The following is a 14,242-nucleotide window of genomic DNA, read 5'->3' on the forward strand; positions in this document are numbered from 1 at the left end:
ATTAGCATTTGTTAAGTATCTGGATAATATTTAAATATCTCAAATGTAATTCAGGCTGATTTCAAATTTTATATATATTCTCATATTGATCTTTTTGTTTTACATAAATTGTGTGCTTTCTGTATATAATGACTGCATTATACATATTTTCTGGGGCTTAAAATTTGAAAGAAAATGTTAGAAGAAATGCTTTCATTTAGCTGCTATGTTTAATGCTACAATAAATCTGTTTTGCTTCAATGCATACAGCATAGTCTGTGGGAGGGGAGAGCTTCCCATTATGAGTGTCACTTCATTTGTTTCTAATTACGCTAATTATTGCTGAATATAGTACATAGACTGTAAATGTCTCTGTATATGTATTATAAGAAGTGGTTGATCTACAACAGAATGCCAGCATATGCGAGATATCTATTATTGATAAGACAAATGAGCCACTGACAAAAAAAAAGTAATTGTGAATTAGACATTAGTATAATGGACCGTAAGACACATGCCATAAAATCCTATTGTCATATTTACATGTAGCTTACTTAACTCCTCATATACCTCTTGCTTGCTCACTATTAAGTCTTTATGTAAGAAACAGGAGAATGCCAACTGAGAGAGAGAGAGAGATGAGTAGCATGATCAAGGGTGAAGATAACGAGCAGAATGTGGATGAAAAAATAAAGGTAGGGAGTTTGGTAACCTTTTTTTTTAGTGTTACACGGTGATTAGCATTTGTTTTAGTAAAATTATGGAGACTGCAACCATGTTAGGAATGACTGTTTTAATTTCCTGATGTTTTGACCTTCATATTAAGGTATCCTTTATCTGGATTATATATATATATATATATATATATATATATATATATATATATATATATATATATATAAAGATTCCTCTCATCACAATGAGAATCAAACTTAGGCCTTTTCTAATCAAATGGCACAACCTTCGACCAAAGTAGCCACACACTCTCTCTCTCATAAGGAAAAGTGATCCTGGGGTCTTGACCTAAGAGATTGCTAAACATGCTAAATTTCTTTGTTTAGAAGTGATATGTAAAATTACAAAACACGAGATTATGATAAATTAAGGAGTCTGATAAGAGCAGTGCATGGTATAAGAATTTGGATGGGAATGATATTAACAGTATGTGGGAGATGGTCAAAGGGTGTTTGAAAAAAGCAGTATCAGACTGTATATCCATCAGTAAGGTGATCAATAAGCCTACAAACAGAACAAGGTATAGACAAACCTGTATGTTAAAAAAATAATTATGAGATTAAGCTAACTGATGAGTTCAAAGAAAATTTCAAAGCGTTCTTTTGCCATTTGATGAGGATAAGGAAGAATGACTATGGAAGGATGACTTTAATAAGTGCAGACAGATGGTAAGGAGGTAACACAAGCAAATGAAATATTTGAATTACTGAATGATCATTTCGAAGGTATACCATCTAGGTGTAGATATTATTATTATTACCCCAAGACCTCATGCAGTTAAAGACTCATCTGGGAGGTCCTTTTATCACACACACATCTCATCATACCAAGCCTTAAACACACTCAAACTCCTTGCAGACACCACACTCTCAGGCAAGGCATTCCAATCATTCACAACTCTGCACGAAAAAAAACCTGCCTCTCACTCCCCTACTCACATCCTCTTTATACAGTTTCCAGGGATGACCTCTTGTTCTCCCCTGATCTCCCACTATTCTCTGTAGAATGTCCCTACCATTGATCTTATAACAACCCCTTACCAACTTGTAGGTCTCTATCCTATCTCCCCTCTTCCTCCTCTCCACCAGACTCTGCAATTTACATCTTCTCAATCTTTCCTAAACGGGGAGGCCCAGGGTGGACAGGGATACACAGCGTGAGAAAGGTGGATGCTCCAAGAGGAGGTGAGAGCATGTGTAGGCAGGAAAGTAATGGGATGACCAGGGATCAAGAGGAAACAGATGTTGTTGCAAAGGGTTCTAAAATGAAGAAGCAGAAAGAGAAATGGCCCCAGTCCAGCATGGAGAGAGCACATCGAGTGAATGGTATCAGTGGAACTAGCTGTAGATCCAGAAATGAGTTGTTGTGTTTGTATACCAATGCTAGAAGCATAAGAAACCAGGCGGATGAAATGGTTGCACTAATTGTGTCTGTGTACCCAGAGATTGTTGGAATAAGTGAGACATGGTTAGATGAGGACGACATCCTGACAGGAATAGAGATGGAAAGGTATGATGTGTTTCGTGAGGATAGAAGGGATAAAAAGGGAGGGGGAGTGCTATTGATGATAGAGAAAGAGTTATGTCCATACATGGTAGAGATGCAAGAGGGAAATAGGGCCAGTGGTTTTGAGGCAGTATGGTGTGAGATAGAGGTGAATAGAATCAAATACTTGGTGGGATGTTGTTATAGACCTGGTAATGTGGATGGTGGTGATAGTGAAATGTATAGTCAAATAAGCCAAGCAAATAAGAAAAGGGTGATCATTATGGGTGATTTTAATTATGGCAATATAGACTGGATTGAAGAGATAGCGACTGGAAGTAAAGAAAATGAGTTTCTTGAGTTTTTGAGGGATAACTACCTCAGACAGTATGTAACAGAGGGCACACGAGGATTAAGGGTCTTGGATTTGGTCATCTCATCGGAGGATGTAATTATAAATGAGGTGTCAAATCATCCACCAATTGGTGAAAGTGACCATGAGGTGATTACCTGGGTGGTTGCCAGCAGTGCAAGGACCCCTGTGAAAAAAGGGTATATGTGGAACTACAAGGGGGGTGATTATGAAGAGCTCAGGAGACAGCTTGCAGATGTAGCATGGAATGAGGAGTTAGCTGGAAAAGAGATCAATGCAGCTTGGGGGATTTTCAAAAAATATTTAGTAGATGCAATGTCTAAATGTATACCACGGGTGAGAAGGTTAAATAAGGTAGGTGTGAGATGGATGAATAAAGAGATTAAGCATGCAATACAGAAAAAAAAGGCATTGTGGAGACAGCATAAGAGAAGTGGAAGTAACCAATTTCATGAAGTCTACAAAGACCAGGCAAGGAGGGTGACTTGGTTGGTGAGAGTAGCTAAAGAGAGGTATGAACAGCAGTTAGCTAATGAAGCCAAAAAGAATCCTAGGGAGTTCTTTCGATATGTAGCCAGCAAAAGAAAGAATGATTATGGAAGGATGACATTGATTGCAGGAAATGGTATAAAGACAGCTGTTGCAGAATGTGTTGTGGAGATACTTAATGAGCAATTCATAAAGATCTTTCAATCTTGTGAATGTGACTTCATGGAGAGATTAAGAGCAGTTGATGATGGGGAGGAGAGACTGACTGTAAGTGAGCAAGAGGTGTTTGGGGAGTTGAGTAAACTAGATGTAAATAAGGCTGTGGGACTTGATAATATATCACCACGTATTCTGAAGGAGTGTGCCAGAGAGTTGACACCTGCCTTGACATATTTTTTTAATACGAGTCATGCACTTGGTCAAGTTCCTAAAGAGTGGAAGGAGGGCAAGATTGTGCCACTTCATAAAGGAGGTGATCGAACTCAAGCATCAAACTATAGGCCTATCTGTGTGTCAGGTGTTGTGGTTAAGTTGTTGGAGAAGCTTGTGAGAACTAGGATCCAGAGTTGGGTTGACAACAATGGTATAATCTTTAATGGACAGCATGGATTTGCTAAAGGGAGGTCATGTTTTAGTAATCTACTTACTTATTACAATAAAGTGACTGCTTCCTTGGACAGAGGAGAAGGATACACAGTAATATACTTGGATTTCGCAAAGGCTTTTGATAGAGTACCTCATGATAAATTGACAGTCAAACTAGAGCAGATGGGGTTGGATATTAGATTAGTGCATTGGATTGGAGACTGGCTATCTGATAGGTATCAACAAGTTGTGTATGGGGGTGCAATATCCAGGAAAAGGAAAGTCACTAGTGGAGTGCCTCAGGGGTCTGTTTTAGGGCCATTACTATTTAACTTATATATTAATGATATTGGTGAAGATTTGGATGGAGATATTCAGTTGTTTGCAGATGATGCAAAGTTGGGACGAACCATAAAGAGTAGTGAAGATGTTGTGGCCTTGCAGGAAGACTTGAATAAATTGAGTGATTGGGCAAGCAAATGGGGATGTGAGTTCAATGTTGCAAAATGTGGAGTTTTAAAATTTGGAGGACAGGGATGGGATGCGGAATTTATGCTTGGTGAGAATATATTGTTGGAAGTAGAGGAAATAAGAGATCTGGGGGTGATAGTGGATAAGGATCTAAAATTTAGGGGACACATCACCAAAATTGTGAAGACTTCTGGGAATGATGCGGAGGACACTGACATGTAGAAGTAGGGAGATTCTTGTTCCAATGTATAAGGCTTTGATTAGGCCACACTTGGACTATTGTGCCCAGATTTGGTCACCGGGTTTTCAGAAGGATGAAGAGATGTTGGAAAGGGTCCAAAGGCGACTGACTAAGGTAGTTTCTGACCTCTGGAATGTTGAGTATGAGGAAAGATTGAAAAGATGTAATTTGCAGAGTCCCGTGGAGAGAAGGAAGAGGGGAGATATGATAGAGACCTACAAGTTGGTAAGGGGTTGTTATAGGATCAATGGTGGAGAAGTTCTACAGAGAATAGTGGGAGATCAGGGGAGAACCAGAGGTCATCCCTGGAAACTGTATAAGGAGGGTGTGAGTAAGGGAGTGAGAGGCAGGTTTTTTTCATGCAGAGTTGTGAGTGATTGGAATGCCTTGCCTGAGAGCGTGGTGTCTGCAAGTAGTTTGAATGTGTTTAAGACATGGTATGATGAGATGTGTGTGTAAGATAAAAGGACCTCCTAGATGAGTCTTTGACTCCATGAGGTCTTGTTTAATAATAATAATAATAATAATAATACTCAACATTCCAGAGGCCAGAGATATTCAAGTACCAGATGTAAAACTGACTGATGTTAGAGAAGATGTATATGAATTTTATTTACTTATGATACTGCAACAGCATGGGATTAGATGAAATATCAGAATGTGAAATGAAATTGGCACCTACTCTGAACAATTTCCTTGCATATTATCATTCTACTGCATAACAGAGGTAGCAAATTATAGGCTAATCAGTATCTCAGGATTTTTGGTTAAGGTATTGGAAAAGTTTGTTAAAGGCAGAATTCTGGAGTGGATGGACAAGAATAGGATACTTTAAAGGGGCAACATGCTTTGTGAAGGATAGGTCTTGCTTTAGTAATTTGCATACTTTCTACAATAAAGTAACACTAGAGTTGGAAAAAGAATGGCTACACAGTGATACTGCTGTGTGGACGTCTCCAAGGCATTTGACAGAATACTACTTAAAACTTGGTTGCATAAAGTGGAGCAAATGAGGATGGATAATATAAAGCTGATGATTTGGATTGGAAGATGGGTAATGGACAGATATCAAAGTGTAGTGTATAGTGGAGTTGAGTATGGCAGAAGGCAGGCAACTACTGGTGTACAGGGCTCAGTACTTGGTCTGCCTGTTAATGATATAGGAAATGATTTAAGGGGAAATATTCAATTGTTTACTGATTATGCAAATCTAGGAAGGGCAATAGTCAATGACAATGAGATAGAGATCCTATAGGATGACTTAAACTAGTCTGTTTAAGGATAATAGCCGCCAGTTTAATGTGGCCATTGGGATGAAACTAAACCAGGAAATTGATGAGGTCAGGAATTTATTAGTGATTGTTGAGAGACATGTTAGAGAATATATTGCAAAGGCAGCCAAAATGGCACATTCAGATTATGTGGTTGTTGAAAAACATGACTACATGAGGTAGCAATAGGGAAGTTATTGTTTTTGCTCTTTGTAAGGCATTAATAAAGCTGCATCTGGATTACAGTGTGCAGATCTTTCCCTGGATTCCATGGTGTGAAAAAGTAGTAGAGAGGATTCAGAAATGAGTTATTAAGATTATGGCAGATCTATGGAATGCTACCTCTGAGAACAGATTGATGGTTTATAGGCTTCAAAGGCTAGTTTACAGATGAAAACGATTCATGATAGAAACATATCACTTACTAAAGGAGTGTTATGGGATTGACTCTGCAGACTTTTTTCAGTACACAGCAGGAAGTTAGAAAACAAGAGGTAGGTCACTTCTGTAATTTAATTATTATTTTTTTATATATTTCTCCTACACACGAAAGGCAGAAGAGCCTATAGTAAACAGATGCCATATATGGGCAAGGTCAGGAGTAGTGTAATCTGTTGATATTTTTCTTGAACTGTTTGAGCTTCATGGGGGAGGCTGTTTCACAGAATTGAGGTGGAAGGAATGAAAGAGGAGTAGCAGGTTCATTGCTAGTTCTGCTGAACAGATGGATGTTAGTTCTGCTATCATCCATTGCTGTGTCAGTGAGTGAGTTCAAGGAGAGGAATGATGAGTATTATGTGAGCAGTGGTTAGACTGGACCTCTTGCAATGAGTCTCTGACTATTGAGATGGTTGAGAAAATAACAGTAATAATAATTTCTGCCATTAAATGCCATTTTCTGTACCACATACACATAATTTTTTCAATACATAATTGTGTTTTTAACTGAAACTCGCCATGGAAAAATCGTTGCTTTTGTTGGACTTCACAAATGTCACACTCTACTTTGTAGAAATTTACAGAAAGATAGGAATTTTGTATAAGACCATGCCAGATGCAGTTATATGAATGCTCTATAAATGTCTGAATATTGCATTCTTCTCCCACCTCTGATTCTTGGTTTTCTAGTTGTAATTTAAATTGCTAGCTCTACTTTTGAGGTTTGGTAAAACACGTGCACCTGGATCTTGATTTCTTTGATTCAAATGGAATGTTAATGATTTGAAAAAGTTCATTAATTTTGCCTGTGCATATGTACACAACTCTAAGTTTTATTCATTTCTTTTGTATCTCAATTATTACTATTTTTTTTATATATATACATATAGTGGCTCCTGTAATTAAAGAAAAACCAAGAATTATAAAGAAGGAGGTGCACAAAAAAATAATAATTGAATGTAATGTTCACTCTGTTAATAAACCACAGTGTATGTGGTATAAAGAATCATCAATAATAAAGGAAGATATTCGCCATTCTATACACATTCAAGAGGTAACTAAAGGAGAATATTCTGTATCTCTTGAGGTTGATAAACCCATTGGAGCAGACAAGGGGATGTACAAGTTAGTAGCAAAGAATGAAAAAGGAGAGGTGACATCAACTGCTGTGCAAGTAGATATTGAAGGTATCATTTCTTTTGAGTTATTAAATATACATTGTTGTTCTTGCTTGAAATGATTTTAGCACATAGAGAGTGGCCCATAAGTCATGAAGGTGTTTAAACATTTAGTAACTTTTTTATTTATTAATTATTTGTATTATTTTTTGTTAGAATGAAATACAGAACCTGGATATTTTTTATTAGTTTTTAGGTATTCGCATTTTAAATCCCTTCGTGACTTATGAGCCACCTTGTATTTTAAGTGCTGTTTTTTTATATATATTTTTTAGTTTGTTTATATATATGTAGAAAGTATTTTACCTTGGGTATAATAAATGTTAAAGATACCAAGCTATTTTAAACCTGGTTTTACTCAATTTCCCAAGTAAGCAAACAGACAAAAAAGCCAAGTTTGCGCCTGCACATACTGCAAGTCTAGCTGACCCTGCAGGTAGTGCAAGATCAAGGTAACTCATGGTAAAAGTAGAATAAGCTCTGATCACTAATCTTAATATTTACCCATTGATGAGACCTTTATTGAGGTCTCATCAGTGGGAGCCAGGCTAAAAATATCAAGATTTTAGTAATACAGAGCTTATAAGTATTTTACCAGATTAATTACCATAAGGTGTTTTAACCTTATTAAATAAAAATCTCAGGAGGAGAGAGAGACCTTAATAAAGGTTGAAACCGGTCTGGGTAGTGGCCCCTTGCCTTTAATACAAAGCATCATACATCTCCTCCAGGAGATGTGCTTTGCATTATGGGTAAATATTAAGATTAGTGATTAGAGCTTATTTTACTTTTACCATGAGTTACCTTGATCTTGCACTACCTTCAGGGTCAGCTAGACTTGCATTATGTGCAGGCGCACACTTGACTTTTTTGTCTGTTTGCTTACTTGGGAAAACCAGGTTTAAAATAGCTTGGTATCTTTAACATTTGTTTATATATAGTTGTGCTTTTATTGATTTTTTAAAATTATTTCACAGATTCTACTCTTGAATATTTATGTTATTACAAAATGTTTCTTATGGCTACCACACAAAATATTTTTTATTTTGTTTTATTTTATTTTTTATTATTATCCCATGGCATTATTACAACAGATCATAGAGGTCAAATTCATCTATTTTATACAGTATACTGTATACTGCATACAGTACCTTTCTGGGTTTGTTATAAAGTTCACATTTAGAAATATTCATACAATTTAGTAAATGCATTGGTGATGCTTCCTCGATGTTACAGATTTTGCACATGGGGAAGACATTTATGCCATTGCTAAACTTGATTGGTCTTGTGTGACTAGTCTTGAGGCAAGAGATTATTATTATTATGGGTATCTCCATGGAGTCAGTAGACTCATCACGGGAGACCCAAACTATTTTTCATTCAATATTTATCATATCTGTTCTTGAATTCATTTACAGATGAAGAACTTGCAACTAAGTCAGGCAATGCATTCCGCTCATTCACAACCCTCCAGGTGAAAAACCTTTTTCTCACACCCTTGTTAACCACACTTTTCCTTAATTTCCAGGGATAACCTCTTGTTCTTCCACCACTATCACACAGCTGAAACATTTCCCCTGCATCAATCTTATAAAAACCTTTTAGTAATTTAAATGTTTCTATCATATCCCCTTTTCTTCGCCTATCATCCAATGTCTGCAATCCACAAGCTCTCAATCTATCAATGTAGGGAGCATTTTTTACATCACTCACCAACTTAGTCACTATCCTCTGAACCCTTTCCACAACCACCTCATCTCCAAGGAATCCAGGTGACCAGACTTGAGCACAGTAATCCAAATGTGGAAGTATCGACACCTTATAAAGGGGAATAATAACCTCTTTATCTCTGGATGTTAGTGTGTTCTTCAATAGCCAAGTAATCCTATGAACAATCTTGGACACCTTATCAATGTGTCCTCTGAACTTCATCTCTCTATCCACCAACACCCCCAGGTCTCTAGCCTCATCAATCTCTTGGAGCACTGTTCCATCAATATGGTACACAACTGGTAATCTTTTAATCCCAAAATGCATAACTTTACACTTTTCCACATTGAACTGACATCCATTTACCTTTTGTCAGCTTATTTAAATCATCCTGCAAATTCTCAATATCAGCTTGATTTTTATTGCACTACCCAACTTTGCATCATCGGTAAACAACTGAATATCTCCCTGTAAGCCATTTCCTATATCATTTATATACAAATTAAACAACATTGGCCCAAGCACAGAGCTCTGATGCACACCATTGGTCACCTGCCTCCTCCATACACCACCTTCTGGTATCTCTCCCTGAGCCATTCTCCTATCCATATCACCAGTTTAGTCTCCATCCCCATCTGCTCCAATTTGTGCAACAGTATTCCTTGGGGTATCTTGTCAGAAGCTTTAGCAAAATCCAGAAGTACCACTGTGTAGCCATTTCCTTTGTTCAACGCAGATGTCATTCTATTTTAAAAAGCTAATAAATTGCTAAGGTAGGATCGACCTTTAACAAAACCATGTTGGCCCCTATAGAGTATCATATCCTGATCCACCCATTCTTGAATTTTGTCTTTAACCAACTTTTCCAATACTTTTACCACCACTCCCGAGATAGTGATTGGTCTGTAATTAACTATTGCAGTTTTAGAGCCACCTTTATGCAAAGGAACTACTTTGCCTTCCTTCCACTCCATAGGGATCATACCAGAGTTCAAACTTAAGTTAAATAACCAAGTAAGAGGTATTGACAATTCCTTTGCACATTTACGCAACACCTGAGCTGATATTCCATCTAAACCTACAGCAGTGTTTTCATTTAAATTCTGCAATACCTCTAATATTGCAGTATACTACCTCCAAGTACCTCTGATTTGTTAACTTCAATTCTCACATTAGTTATTGCTACAGGTACAGAGATATTCTCACTTGGGTGATAGACCTTTGAAAAGTGATCACTCAGTAACTCTACTATTACATTTGAATTGGTCACCTCGATACTATCAGCACCCACTAAGGTTATCCTTCTGAAGTCATTCTTCCTTTTACTTGCCACATAGTGGAAGAACTCTTTGGGATTACCCTTAATCTCTTGGCTAAGGTCTTCTCATAATCTGATTTAGCTTTTCTTACTGTGCTGGTAACCTTCCTAGCTTGAGCCTTGTACTGCTCATAGGTGTACTGATTGCCTTTCTCCTTGTAAATTCTCCATAACATTTTCTTTTTTTTGCAGATCAAGCTTGATACTACTACTCATCCATCTAACGCCTACCTTGTTTATTACTCTTCCTGACTATGGGGATACATTCTGATATTGCCTTCCTCAGATACCTGCTGATTTTATCCCATGCACTGCTGACATCTTTCCCCTGCAATATGTTTTGCCATGGGACTGCTGCAAGCTCACTCCGCAGCTTGTTATAATTGCCTAACCTGTAGTTCCATATGTACCCCTTCTTAAGAGAGAAATCCACAAATTTTGCAACCTTCCCAGTCTATACCACATGATCGCTCTCACCAATTGGAGGTAATGAAGACACCTTACTTATGCATATGTCCTCTGAACCAATGACCAGGTACAATACTCTCACACCACAAGTCCCTTCAGTTACGTGCTGTTTCAAGTAATTATCTCTTAGAAGATGTATGAATTCCATTTCCTTTTTGCCACGTGATATTTCCTCTTTCCAATTGATATCACCATAATTAAAATCCCCCATAATAATCACTAACCCTGCACTCACTGCACTAATTTGCTGATGTATGAATTCGATATCACCCCTATACCACCTGGCCTATATCAGCAACCAACTGTAGTTGCGTTGGTCACTATTTCACACCAGACCGCCTCAAATGTAGTATCATTCACATGTCTATTATCTTAATATACTACTTTCTTTGGCTGCAAAGAAATCATGCAACTCATCTCCCCCCCCCCCCCATTCTATCTTCTCTATCCTCCCTGAAACTGCTGTACATATTACATTCAATTCCAGTGACCACATCTTCTGCTGACAGCCAGGTTTCACTAATGCCTACAACTTTTGGTGAGATTGCACTGACTAATGCCAAAAATTCTTCCCTCTTATTTTGAATGCTTCTTGCATTAGTATACAAAAATTGCAGATTCCCTTTAGTTCTTGTACCAGCTTTAGAACTGATATACGTGTCACTAATTTCAGTAGTCCCATGCCGATTTTTATTCCTTCTATTCTGCAATTTAATCCGTGAATAAGGATCGACAATTATATAATCTGCTTAAGTTTCTCCCTCTTCAACCTTTTCAATTTTAGTTTCCCTGCCCTTACTTCAACTTGTTCAGAAAACAGTAACTTCTTCAATCGCATATGACCTTCCATGTTCAGATGCAATCCATCTCTTGCATACAGCTGTCTTTTGCCTTCAAACACACTCCAGACATCAACAAATTCCAAACCTCTTTTTTGCACATTCTTGCAATCATATCATTCATTATCATCACTTGTCTACTTAACTCATAATTGTCAAAACGAGGCAGCACACACTATCCTCCCATTGACACTTTTGTTCTTCACGATATCTAACAATGTTCTTAAATCTTTATCTGCTTGATTTATACTACTACTCAAGTCATTTGTACCCGCCATAACTATTATCTTTTCTGCATCGTGCCCTCGCTAAAGCCTTGTTGCTAAAGCCACTTTCTCTATTGTTCCACCAGCCAAGCACTCCTCAGGCATACTGCTCTCCATACCCTTAATCATAGAATCACCATATGTTTTACCACTCGCGGCCTCGTTTTTCTATGCTATTCAGCATGACTCTCCCAGATTCATTACTCAATGCTCTTTTACTTACTCCCTCACTCTCACGACATCTCGTTTCTTCTTGACCTCTCGTGCTTTCATTCTGCTGAATCCCAATCACTTTCATACTATTTATTTCTTCATCAATCACTAATGACTCTCCCATACTTAATCCTGTTCTAGTTACTTCAGCTAGAGTAATCTCCATAGCCCTAATTTCTCTATTCAATCCAATTAACTCGGTTTTAATTTCCAGAACCCTCTTACTGAGCACTTCCAATTTCTCTTGCAAAAGATGAAGGTCACTTTTCATTTTCCCGAATTCCTGCCGAAGTTCATCCGCTGTGGTCCCTATGTCTGCTTCCATGCCTAATCGCTCCAGCCTATCCTGACTCTTCTCACATACATTGACGTTTTCATTCTTCTCATTTAGCCAAACAGTCCACAGATCCTTCGCATTCCTCAGCACATACATATAACAGTTTCCGCAATGCATCCACTGTGCAAAATCCAATGCAGAGCCAGACTTTCATAGAGAAGTTCTGTGAGCTGCTGACGTATGTTTCATGTTGGACACCATCTTTAGTTGCTGAAGTAGTGAAACAGCAGCAAAACAATATATACAACAGAAACAATGTAATTCCAAACAATAACACCAATGAAGGACACTTGTATCAACCGAATCACAACTACAGCACAATTTGAGACAAAAAGACACACTATACTTTAATTTAAAAACACGTTTTACAGCACAACTCAACACAACCGCCACATTCACTAATGACACTAGTGCCTCACAGCAATTAAACTTGGTGTTGATGGTAGCTCCTGATTTTCTGCTGAATACCAGTGGTGAGTCATGTCCTGGAGATTCATTCCTTTTATGTTTTCTTTTTGAGTAGTTTTAAAAAGATCAAAATCTGTGGTATCACTTGATGTTGCAGCCGTTTTTGCTTCTTCATCTGCAGTTTCATTTCCCTTTAATCCCATATGGGATGGCATCCATTGGAAAATTATTTCGGAATCCTTATGTTGTTTGTTTATGTTTTTTTTGCTATGTCTCTAAGTATTTCTTGATGGCTAGTGTAGCAGTTCTTAATAGTTTGAAGGACTTCTAAGGAATCTGTTAAAAATATAAATTCCTTTGGCTTTTGTTTATCCAAATGTGCCAGTGCTGTGTTAATGGCTATTAATTCTGCATGGTGTGAGCTGCATCCTATACTTTTGGTTATTTTTAGTTCTATATTTTGAGAACCATAGATGAGTATGCCACTTCCAGAATTGCCATTTGGATTTTTGGAACCATCTGTGTAGATCTTTATTCCATTATTTTTGAAAGAGCTAATGATCTCAAGATGTCAGGTTTTCTAGGCTTTATTTTCTCATGTTCCCCTATTTCAAAATTAATAACTATATTTTTCCTGTCTTGATTTGCAGGAAATGCTTGGTAGTTGGCTATTTTATTTGGACAATCCAAAGGAATTTTATTTTCCCTGATTTCATGCACTGTTGATTTTTTCTTTATTATGTTTGTTGGTTGCCACTTTTTAAAAAGTTCACTTGTTCTATGATATGCAAGGTTAGATCTTTTTTCTACAAATTTAGTAAGATTTTCTTGCCACCTAATTTTTAAAGGAACAAGATTGGATTCAAATTCTGCTATTTTTCCAAGAGTTGTATTCCTTAGTCCACATGTGATTCTGGCTGCATTTTTCTGAATTTTTATAAACTTGCCTAAACTGGTTTGTGATGTTTGCATCCAGATGGGTGAAGCATATTCCATTATGGGTCAGATAATAGAGGTGTATGTGAATTTTAAAGTTTTAGCATCGGCTCCCCACTCTTTACCTGAGATATTTTTTATTATATTTAGTCTTCTTTTTGCTCTGACTGCAACATTGTTGATATTGAAGCTTAGTGATGGATCCAGAGTAACTCCAAGGTATTTGTGGTTTTTATTAAATATAATTAGTTGACTGTTTAGCTTAATCTTTCTCCACTTTATGAGGTGGTTATTAATGGTAAATACACAAATTTCTGATTTAGTAGGGTTAATTTTGATTTTTTGATTTTCATAGTATGTAGGTAAACTTTCAATGGCTTTGTTTAACTGACTTTCTGCTGTTTCTAAGTTGTTGTGAGCTGATAATAGGACCAAATCATCAGCAAACATCTTTGTTTCTTTATTTATATTTTTATCTAAGTCTTAAACACCTTAAACAATC

General features: G+C 37.2%; 1 protein-coding gene across 5 annotated transcripts in view; it reads left to right on the forward strand.

The window, feature by feature from the left end:
- LOC150108743 (twitchin-like) overlaps nt 1-14,242 on the forward strand; it is a 2,666,638-nt gene that overhangs the window by 320,006 nt on the left and 2,332,390 nt on the right. For all 5 annotated transcript variants that reach the window (XM_090390962.1, XM_090390961.1, XM_090390964.1 and 2 more), the window contains one exon: nt 6,958-7,254. In XM_090390962.1, the coding sequence (XP_090247088.1) occupies nt 6,958-7,254 (297 nt within the window). The remainder of the gene's footprint in view (nt 1-6,957; nt 7,255-14,242) is intronic.

Source organism: Typopeltis vanoorti, chromosome 3 (genome assembly GCF_054136105.1).
Source record: "Typopeltis vanoorti isolate ZY-2024b chromosome 3, IOZ_Tvanoo_1.0, whole genome shotgun sequence".
Classification (NCBI taxonomy): domain Eukaryota; kingdom Metazoa; phylum Arthropoda; class Arachnida; order Uropygi; family Thelyphonidae; genus Typopeltis; species Typopeltis vanoorti.